General features: G+C 37.7%; 1 protein-coding gene across 3 annotated transcripts in view; it reads right to left on the minus strand.

Moving 5' to 3' along the window:
- Positions 1–10,971, minus strand: part of cpeb4b (cytoplasmic polyadenylation element binding protein 4b) — a 34,505-nt gene that overhangs the window by 11,045 nt on the left and 12,489 nt on the right. For 2 of the 3 annotated variants that reach the window (XM_037687902.1, XM_037687901.1), the window contains exons 3-4: positions 5,426–5,516; positions 885–935 (exon numbers count right to left, since the gene is read on the minus strand). In XM_037687902.1, the coding sequence (XP_037543830.1) occupies positions 885–935; positions 5,426–5,516 (142 nt within the window). The remainder of the gene's footprint in view (positions 1–884; positions 936–5,425; positions 5,517–10,971) is intronic. The other variant, XM_037687903.1, reaches the window with a different exon arrangement.

Here is a 10,971-nt window from a genome sequence, read left to right on the forward strand (position 1 = left end):
ACCACAGTCATGGATAGATAAAGACAATCAAAGAAAAAAGCAGTTACTCTTACACAACTGAATGTACCATCTTTGCTTGACTTTTTAAAAGATGGCTGTAGACATAATGCATAACACATCCTCAATAATATTTTTATCTGCACCTTTTGTGTCTATCACCCTTTTATAGCATGGCTTACAAAGTTTTACCAAACCAAAGGCCGTTATTCTATTACCTGTACCTCTTTTATTTCCTTCACTTATTTCATTTACCTCTCGGTGCAGGAACAAAGCAGTATGAGAAGTCAGAGTAAAGGGGGAGAACACCAAAAAAGTTTCACAACAAGATCAAAGGCTGCAACCAAAATTACTTTTCGTGCTAGCAAGAAAGGAAAAGCCAGCTTTACTTTGCAGTCACAACAAAAAAAGAATAGAAAACAGAGGAGTGAGCAGCTCAACACTAGCTTGGATTTAAGCCGAGGCAAGCAAAGAAACGGTAGGCTCAGGATGCCACAAGACGCAGACATTCAGGTGGTTGTACATCGTCCAAACGTTTCCACCTGCTATGCTCAGTGTTCACCAACACAGATTTACCAGAGCTTTGGTTTACAAATGTCGCTACGTTCAGGTAATCCTTCCTTACAGTTATCCACATCACCCACAGCGCTAACTTGATATGATCCTTCAAAAAGAACAGTATTGTACTAATAAAATTTAGAATTTCTAATAAAAACAATGTCTCCTTTATATATATATATATATATATATATATATATATATATATATTCTGAAAGGTCCAATTTATTTTGCAAAAATTATATTTTTGTGTTTTGCACATTAGTTTGAATCCCCAGTTTCAAATGTTGGCAGACACTTGAAAGGGGTGCGCAGGTTACAATACGTACCGTTAAGGGGGAGAGGGTTCTCCCCTCCTGGGTGGGGAAACCCAAGACGACCTACACAAGAAGACAGAACAAAAATATGTATCATGTTTTATATTTACAGAGATCTTGATTTTATTCTTGTGCGAGTCTTTTTATGCATACTAGATTTTGAATATAATTACTATTAGGAACAAATGCTTTCTCAGTTTAGTTAGAATACAAAAAGATGTTAATAGGTTGGATGCTGTTACTCTGAGAATAAATTAAGTGTAGCTTCAGAAAATGACAACCACATTAGCTGAAACATATGAAGTAGTACTACTAATACTATAAGTCAGTGGATTCTAATTTTGACAAAAGCTTGATTACTGCAGTAAAGGGATAAGGCATGAGAGTTTAGCATTCCTTTTTGTACTGGCCCCTTCAAAACATCCCAGATATGTATGCAGATCATGTTATTTGCTGGAAGAGTATTTAACTCCAATAAAAAAAGACTATGTTTAAATTAGCTATGCTTGGTGTTTAAACTTATAAACAATCAGGAAAACAACATTTAAAAACAAGCTGAGATTTTAAACGTTACTATTCAGTGTGTTTACATTTCTTGAAGTTGTACCACAGGGAACCTGTCTTGGTCAGCACACATTTTCACGTTGCCAGAGAAAGCCAAAAGCGCACACGCACGCACACACTCAAAGGACTGCATCTCTTACAATTAAAAATATTTAACCTTGTATTATGTTCTGCTACAGACTGAAAACACAAATGGGCAAAAAAGAGCAAATATTATAACTAACTTTTTGAGCATGCAAAAAGAGTGATGCAACACTGCAAAAACCAGCACTGGTTACATTAATCGTTTCTTTGCAGAAAGCATGTTTCGGAAATCTTGAAAGGTTTAGGACCCATTCCGATGCTGATAGATACATGAACTCTCCTTTAAACAGGACAAAGACACAAAAGGTTTGCTTTTCTGAATAAAAACGTTATTATTTGCACGAGTTATAAAAATATATCTCTATGTCACTGTGATGGACTTGCAGCCTGTCCGGGGTGTACCTCGCCTCTTGCACAGTGATAGCTGGATATGGGCACCAGTGACACCCACAACTCAAAAAGGAAGAAGCGGGTAAAGAGGATGGATGGATGGATGGATGGATGGATGGATGGATGGATGGATGGATGGATGGATGGATGGATGGATGGATCTCTATATCAGTCATATCAGAGACTACATCTTTAGGATATCAACATCTCTCTTCTTCTCATCAACCTCCGTTTACTCCAACTGTATCGTCTACGTTAAGCCTCATATCATCCATTTTATAGCGAGCCATTTGCCAGGGCCATCCAACAGACAGACACCATCTCCTACACAAACATGTTACGATGCCAAACAAGCTTCAAAGTTATGCAAGTCTTGCTTGCAGCAGAGGAATAATTAGATGAAAGAGCTTAAATAGTGCAACCATTGTTGCATGGATTTGGACCGCCTGGCGATTGGTGCATTCCGGTGCCTCTGTCACAAGGAAATATGTTAGTTCCTCCCCCACGCTTTACAAACTGAGCCCCACAGAACTGAAACTGAAGTGCAACTAAATAAAAACCACAACTACACAACGGTATTAAATATTGCAACAAGTTTCCATACACTCAAAAGCATTCATTAAAATCTCAGTACAGTATAATCTCACTACTGGCCTCATTGTACTGAACGTTGGGTGTGTTTGTGAAGGGTTTAGTCAATTAAAATTAATTCATAATTACAAACTAAAACAAAATCAAAAGCAGGTTGTAATGGCAATCTCACCCCTCACTACAATTTTTTACCAGTTTGTTTTTCTACATAACTTAGTAACCATGAGAGTACAACCCATCAGGTTGGATTAGAAACCTTGGTAGCCTCGAAGGAACAAGCAGGTACATCGTATTCCTGTTTATCTGCTGAACTGTGTGTGGCTGCTTTGTGAATCTTATTTGCATGCCACTGGCTGCACACACACAGACAGCACACTTACAATTAAAGCACACGTACACACTAGCTCACACAACACAGTGGTGTGTTTATGTGTGGTGACTGAACAGAGGGATCCTTTCTGTCAGTCTGAACAATGCTGGAAGCAATTCAAAGCCACTTCTACTGTAGACATTTTGTCTCGGCCATCCTTTTGCTTTATTGTACTCCTTTGGTTCAGTATGTTTAACTGAAACAAGAAATGTATGCATAGTGTTTCTAATCTAAATGTTGTGTGTATGGTATTTGTCATGCTTGTGTTTGCATGAATGTGTATGTTTAACAGAAGGCAATTGATAGCAGGGAACAGAATATGCTGTGATGCATCATGTGACACCATAGCACAATGGGTCACACTATAAAAACAAACCAGACAAGGGGAGAGAAAAACAAAACACAAATGAGATATGTGTGAAAAAAATCTTGCCATAATGCTAAATATGATTTTAAATTCAAAATTATGAAATCAGAACGTTTATTTGTTTTATCAGAAAGATGCTACCAGGCAACTCTTTTTAAAGAAAAAAAAAAAAAACAGTGCAGCAAAAGTGAAAGAACAGAGCCCTTATATTAATGTAATATTATAGTGTATAAGTTATATATGCCATGACAGGTGTAGGAATCTATGTCAGAAAAGCTAAAACTCCAGATACTGTAAGACTGCTAATAAAATAGTCTTCAAGTGTTATTCTGTTAACATTGAGGCAAGACTTACTAAGTTTTGACAACAGAGCACAAACTCTGAGCCAGGTGTGAGGAATCTTGTGAGTTTAAGGCGAAAACAATACCACATACTAGTGAAGAGGTAACTCGAGTTCATTGTTTTCACTTGTTTTGATATTCTTACCATGGAACTGAAAGATTTACAAGGGGGCACCTTTTATGATCATAAAGTTAAGGAACTTAATGTGATTAAACAGAAAATCATTAGATTATAGGGCCTGTGATGTGCGAGTTAAAAAAAAACAAAGGTTTTAAGATTGTTTTACATTAGGATTTAAGTACAAACCAACTTATGTTAGCTATTTAGCTAAATTAGCTAAACTGTAACAATTTGGATTTAATACAAGACTAAATCTTGGGATTTTTTTTTTTTTTAATAAAGAATCGTAATTACTGACCATTTCTTTTGTAGTGCCCCACCCAAATGGCCTAAAACCACTAAAGCTCCTGGAAGTCAAAGGTGTTTCCTTTCAGAGATCAACCAACTCCTCCCTTTCAGCCAACAACTAACCATAGCCGTAGTGTTTTCTGTAAACTAGGTATTCTTCAGCTGTGATTATTGCAAGCTGCACCCTTTAAAAACACTGACAACCTGCTGCATTCAATACAGTGGTGCTTGAATTTGTGAACCCTTTAAAATTGTCTATATTTCTGCATAAATGTGACCAAAAATATCAGATTTCCACACAAGTCCTAAAAGTAGATAAAGAGAACCCAGTTAAACAAATGAGAAAAAAAATATTATACTTGGTTATTTATTTATTGTGGAAAATGATCCAATATTGCATATTCGTGAGTGGCAGAAGCATGTGAACCTCTAGGATTAACAGATAATTTGAAAGTGAAATTAGAGTCAGGTGTTTTCAATCAATGGGATGTCGATCAGGTGTGCGTGAGCACCCTATTTGATTTAAAGAACAGGGATCTATTACAGTCTGCTCTTAACAACATGTTTGTGGAAGTGTATCATGGCAAGAACAAAGGAGATTTTTGAGGACTTCAGAAATGAGTTGTTGATGCTTATCAGACTGGAAAACATTACAAAACCATCTCTAAAAAGTTTGGACTTCACCAATCCAGTCAGACAGATTGTGTACAAATGGAGGAAATTCAAGACCATTGTTACCCTCTCCAGGAGTGGTTGACCAACAAAGATCACTCCAAGAGCAAGGTGTGTAATAGTCAGCGAGGTCACAAAGGACCCCAGGGTAACTTCTAAGCAAGTGAAGGCCTCTCTCACATTGGCTAGTCAAAGAGAGTTTGCTGTAGATATGAGAGGGAAAGCACTGCAAGAGTGATGACATCATTGGGTGGAACTTAGCTTTGCCTAGCGCTGCATAGCATTGCATAGCTCTGTGTAAGGGAAGGGAGGGGAAGTCTGAGATTGTCATCATTAAATGTTCCCATACAATGGCAAAATAAGTTATCTGCATTTAACCCATCCCACATGAGATACACTCAGGTGGAGCAGTGGGCAGCTATGTAAGCGCCCGGGGAGAAATGAGGGATTAGGTGTCTTGCTCAGACACACCATGACATGTGGGAATGGCTGGGAGACAAACATTTCTGGTCTTGATCCCGCAGAAAATTGTTAATCACTATTCTCCTGTATGCTTTTAGTGCGAAGAACTGCATAAAAAAAAATTAGCAGACTTCAATTTACCATATTTAAATTTATCGGAAGCTAATTCCACTAAAGGTTATTAAAGTTAGCAAAAACATTAATCCACTTAACGTAAAGTTAGTTCTGCTATTAGCAGAACCGTACCCACCACTGGGGGCAAGTATTATTGCTTGTCTCTTGATGAACAATGGCCATTGTTACCTTTCAAGGTGTCCTGCTCAGCCCTCATGATGTCAATCAGGGAGCTCTCCAAAGGGCCCATGTTGAAGCTGTCAATTGACCTGTTGCGTTCCTAAAGACAAAAAGAAAGGGAGAAGACAACGTTTAGCCTCTTTTCGTTTTGAAGCTAGACAGATTACGTTGTTCTGTTAATTATGGTGGCAATAAACATCCTCAACGTTTTAACCAATGTTAGACCAATTCCACAGATCTGTTAATGCAGCATTGACTTAATCAACCATACTAGCCAAAGGGCAGAGGATGTGACCGTTCTCATTTACACATGAAAATATGGTCCGAGCACTTCACGCACACATGGAGACTGAACACCTGTCACCACAGTAATAAAAGGATAAATTCAAATAGAGCAGTCAGATGCTGCCCTGTTGCTTGGGTTCAATTCTACAGTATATCAACATGTCCTTATTTAATGAGTTCTACAAACTTAGTTTCAACAAATGTTGTTTTCCTTAGACTTTGGCAAATAAATTATCTTATATTTTTTATAGGCATTTGTTTCTGTACATCTTATTGTACCCAATATCCTCTGGTACTTGTGTTTGTATGGCTTTAACTAATGTGTATCTTTCAAAGTTGACTAAAAGAATAATGTGAAAATGCACACACATTCATAGAAGTGGCAAAGTAACTGTTAAAAATAAAACAAGCCAATTCCCGCACGTCAAATAGGCCACATAAAACAAGGGCATCCTTGGCATACCAGCCCTGAATTCACATATAAACATGTAAACACCCACACTATTACAATGTGTACACACAAAATAAGCTCTAGCACAGAAAAGATGTTCCCATCCACAAACACGTACTGCAAGTGCCATGCTGATAAGGTTTCTGTCTCGACTCCACCTCAACCAAACATGCAGCTGACAAAAACAACTAGTGAAACTGACAAATTCTTCTGGTTTCCTTCTTTTCAAAGACAACAAAGACCACAATAAAAAAAATCCTGTTGCCATTGTTTTTTAAGAGGCTTTAAATATCTAATTTCCCCACAACATCGCGTGGTTCAAAACCTCATTGCTTCCTTCCGCATATTTTTAAAAATTTCCAATCGTTCTTTGAAAAATGTCACTTCAAAAGCAGAAATCCCTTAAATAGTGGAGTGTTTCTCATTCATGCATCAGAAATTTCACACTTTTAAAAGCGTTGTTCTTCAGTTGGTTGCACCTGATGTCTAAAACATAGTTAACAATGTTTACAATCTTAAAACTGACAGGTCAAGACTTTCCACATTATACATTTCTGATTATTTTAAGATCTTTCTTTGAAATGAATGATGTTAATTTTTCATTGTGAGTTTGGATTAGGGTTGTTTGACACACATGCAAACAAACTCCATAATAATAACATTTAATGGCATTGGAAGACAGACAGTGTGTTCTGCAACAAAAATACTACTAGTATGTGCTTTAAAAGATCAATATGAAAGCATTTAACATTGAAGAACATCCACTTAGAACTGAATGAGTCTGACAAGATGCTTGACAGCCCAGACCCACAAACCACTGACTACAATATAAAATGCAGGATGAACAACTCTAAACATTAATTCAATCAGATGTAACATTTTAATGGCATTTGTCTGTTGTATGGAATGTTTGACGTTAGATGTTATACAAACAAGATGAAGTGAGCCTTTACACCGTCCATCAGCCCACTCATACTGTATATTCATGACGTATATGGTTACACGCACACAAATACAAAAAAACATAACCTTGCTCACTCTGATTTCACAATGCACTACTTAGCCGAATATTATCTCTTGATTACGACACTCTATACAGTACTCTGTCTTTTCTTGAACACGTTGCCTTATTGTTTTATTTCTGTAATGTCTTGTGAGTAAAGAAAATAGTTGAGTTTTTTTTTTAAGTACCCTGACAAGAACATCAGCACTTCAAGATAAACCACTGCTCTGGACTGATAATTGTCAAAACTTGTACAACAAGAATTACCCAACATGCCAGTCAACATGTAAGCAATCTTCATTCTCAGTCACTCTTTTTATCCGCACCACAGTCTTGGCTCTTTTGTTCTTTTTATCAGAAAAGCGGGTAAAACTGTTGCAAACTGTAGCTAATGTCAATAAGAAAAGTCTTGAGTGTGAAACCGTTCTGGAAAGAAAATCTCATGGCATATTTTGTTACTATGAACTCTACAGAGGTCAAAAGCTAGACGGTTCAAAAAAACAGACCTACGTCTGTGAACCACATGACCCAGGGTCCGCCAGGCAGCCAACTCACTTCTTCATCAACTGTCTGGTGTCTGCAGTGCCTCCCAAATTTAAAAGCTACTTTGAGTGCCTGACCAGCTAAGAGTGTAGTTGGATATCTGGCAAGCTGGCTAGTTAAAAAAAAATTCAAACCTTTCAACTGTAGCCAATTTTTAACTGCATCTGGGCTACTGCACATCTCCCACACCGACTGAAAGAACCTACAAAAATAGAAATAGCATGATAGAACACACCCAGTGTGCACTCTCTCCCTCAAAACAAATATAAGCGCAGGGATAAAGACCAGCCTGTATCTTCTGTTTTCTCATATCCGCCACAGTATCAAATACAAGCATAGACTGTTGCTTCAGGTCAAACAAACCAAACACTAGATAAAGATCTGTAACAAGTGAAGGACTGATTACAATAGAAAACATACACTACTAATCAGCATAATCCTGCAAAATGAAACGTGTACTAATAGGAGACGACCAACGAAGCAATTAAACTTTCCAGATTTTGTGTTTATGAGTTTGAACACCATCTTCTTTCAATGGCGCAGTTGCACTTTATTGTTCCTGGATGATAGAAGTGCATTATGTGGATGTGATTCCGGTAAGGTTGAGGCTCGGGTGGAGCTCTGCAGTTGCTAAGCATTATCCTTGAGAGGTGAAGAGATGACGATTAATCATCTGATTTGTGCATCCTTCTTTCTCCACAAACTGGGCAGCTGACCTGCAAACTGCTTATCCCTGACAGAATGAAGGGCATGCACAGACACATGCAAACACGCACACATTTGAGACAAGAAAGACTCAATTTATAGGGCAGTCCATTTAGATCTATGAGCAATTGGCCACACTAACCCAAGGCCACAGAAATCGTACATCGTTCATTGTATATAGAATGTTCAGACACTTTGAACCGTTCAGGCCTTTTAACTATTTCACTCAACATCAGCATACGCATGACATACTTGATTTACCTCATTTTGTATATTGCTTTGTGTGTTGCCTGTTTTTCTGTCTGTACAGCACTTTGGCTGGACTTGTCACTGTTTTAAGTGCTCTATAAATAAAATGGTATGGTATGCATCACAAATACAGATTACTCAATACATTGTTTAACAGATTTAGTTCCTGTTTATTCACTGAAGTTTGTAACCTAAGAGAATAATTTTAATTGGGTTTGGGATTCTTTTAGGTGCCAAAATAATACCACTTTCCCATAATTAAATAAAACTCATATACTTGTTATATATGCAGTGTGGGTATCAAAAACATAATTTAATGAGATATTTGCCACCTCTGGAAACATACAGCAAATACAAATTTGAAAACTTAGCCAATGCTGCCTTACATTTAGTGCTTACTGCTGTCATTAGTCCATTAATTGCTGAATTAGCAGTCACAGCTTAATGTGCAATGCTGACTGTAAATTGTAAAGTGTAAAGACATTCTATTTGAATTTTTAAAAAACTTTTCATAAATTTAAAACTTGATGATGAGATTCATTTTTAATCAGGAGAAAAAAAACAAACAAAAAAAACTATTTACCTGTTATGTGCCAAAGATAATTGTTTCAGGGTACTGGGGGGTGGGTGGGTGTCAGGCTGTGCTGACAAAGGAAGATGCCAAATTAAAAAACTGTTTTTTGTTCACAACAAAGTCCATGCTCAATAATCCAGGTATACAATCCAACATTTTTCAGTCAGGTCATCTGGGCAGTTTCTTTTTTTTGTGCTGAAACGTTTCGCCTTCGGTCCGGAAGGCTTCATCAGTCAAGGAACCGTACCAAAGAGACCATCTTATCACAAGCAGAACTGGTTTGTTTCACTTTGGAGTAAGCTGTTGGGGGAAGAATCAGTTTTGTTGTGCGTTTCCTTGACTGATGAAGCCTTCCGGACCGAAGGCGAAACGTTTCAGCACAAAAAAAAAGAAACTACCCATAAGACCTGACTGAAAAATGTTTTTTGTTAAGTGTCAACCGTGTGTTATTGTGTACTTTAACACAAGAAACAATGCATAGGCGGAATTTTAAAACGCAACATGCATTGTTGTGAAATTAACTAGCAAACCTTTGTAGCATTAAGTCAAACCAATGTTTAGTGTCCTTGGAAAAACCCAAGGAAGAGTTGGTGGGTAGGCCTAGCTGCCACAGATTCCCAGCTTGCCATTTTCTCATATAGTTATTGATTGCAGACAGCTGTCAAATCAGGAACCTATGAAACCCTATCAAATGATTTTAAGGGTGTATTTGAATGACTAAAACTTGAACTAAATGTGGAAGTTAAGAATTTGGACAAAAACATCTGCATCATGTGGAGTACAACCTCTCAATCAAATTTAGATGGTGCTAAGTAGCAAAAGCTAATTAAATACAGCATGGAGTGGGTGATTAATTCCAACAATCATCCAAGTTACCTGCTTATTAATTAAAATAGAGGATATCAAAGGCTAAAAGAGTAGAGAAAGCACAGGATAAAGAGCAAAAGGTTATATGAGTGCAATTTTTCAACTTTTTGAAGTTCAGAGGTGAGTTTGAAAGTCATTTCAAGTTGTGAGTTAGAAAGGTTGAGCTTCTGAACACTTTACTAAAACAGCAAAAAAGATCAACTAAAGTAGGAAATGGCAACAAAACAAATGAGGTGATATAGAAAGTGAGTAGGGAGGTAAAGCATCGTGAAATAGTGAAGAATAGAAGGAAGGAAAGGGAAGCAGGTTGAGCTTTTGATGTTTAGGGTTTTTTTTCCCCCTCACCAATTCTTTCAAAGACCTGTGGTGACACAAAATACCCTCTGTCAAAACCAGCCAGTTCGTGTTGGCTGAATGGCTCAGTAGTGTGTGTGTATGCATGAGTATGAGGTCTAACAAGATGAAGTTCCAGCAGCACTTGCATTTCTTGGGAGTTAGATAATGTATGGAATGCACAAGGCTAAACGTTAAGGTACACGTCCACTTTACCTCTGCTCTATCTTCTTCCTTTGTTGGGACACACGTGCAAAGGACATAGACCAGGAAATAATTAGGACTCATCACACATGCATGTGCTCACTCTTCCTGTTTCAGAGCATCTAACGAAGGTGTGAAAAGGGCTGTATTAGTAGAGTTATGTGCTTGGCTGTGCAGCGCAGACCACTCATTAGTCTAAAAGACATTTCTCCTATATCACACGATTGTCAGAGGAGCCTGAGATGATTGGTTGCAATTTTCAAACTGTGCTACTAAATGGCAAAAAGTCCACTTTTAGACATGCGTGTCAAGCATAAGAGACTACTTAAAATGCCAAGCAT

This window comes from Nematolebias whitei, chromosome 14 (genome assembly GCF_014905685.2).
Source record: "Nematolebias whitei isolate Nwh7 chromosome 14, NemWhi1, whole genome shotgun sequence".
In the NCBI taxonomy this organism is placed as follows: Eukaryota; Metazoa; Chordata; class Actinopteri; order Cyprinodontiformes; family Rivulidae; genus Nematolebias; species Nematolebias whitei.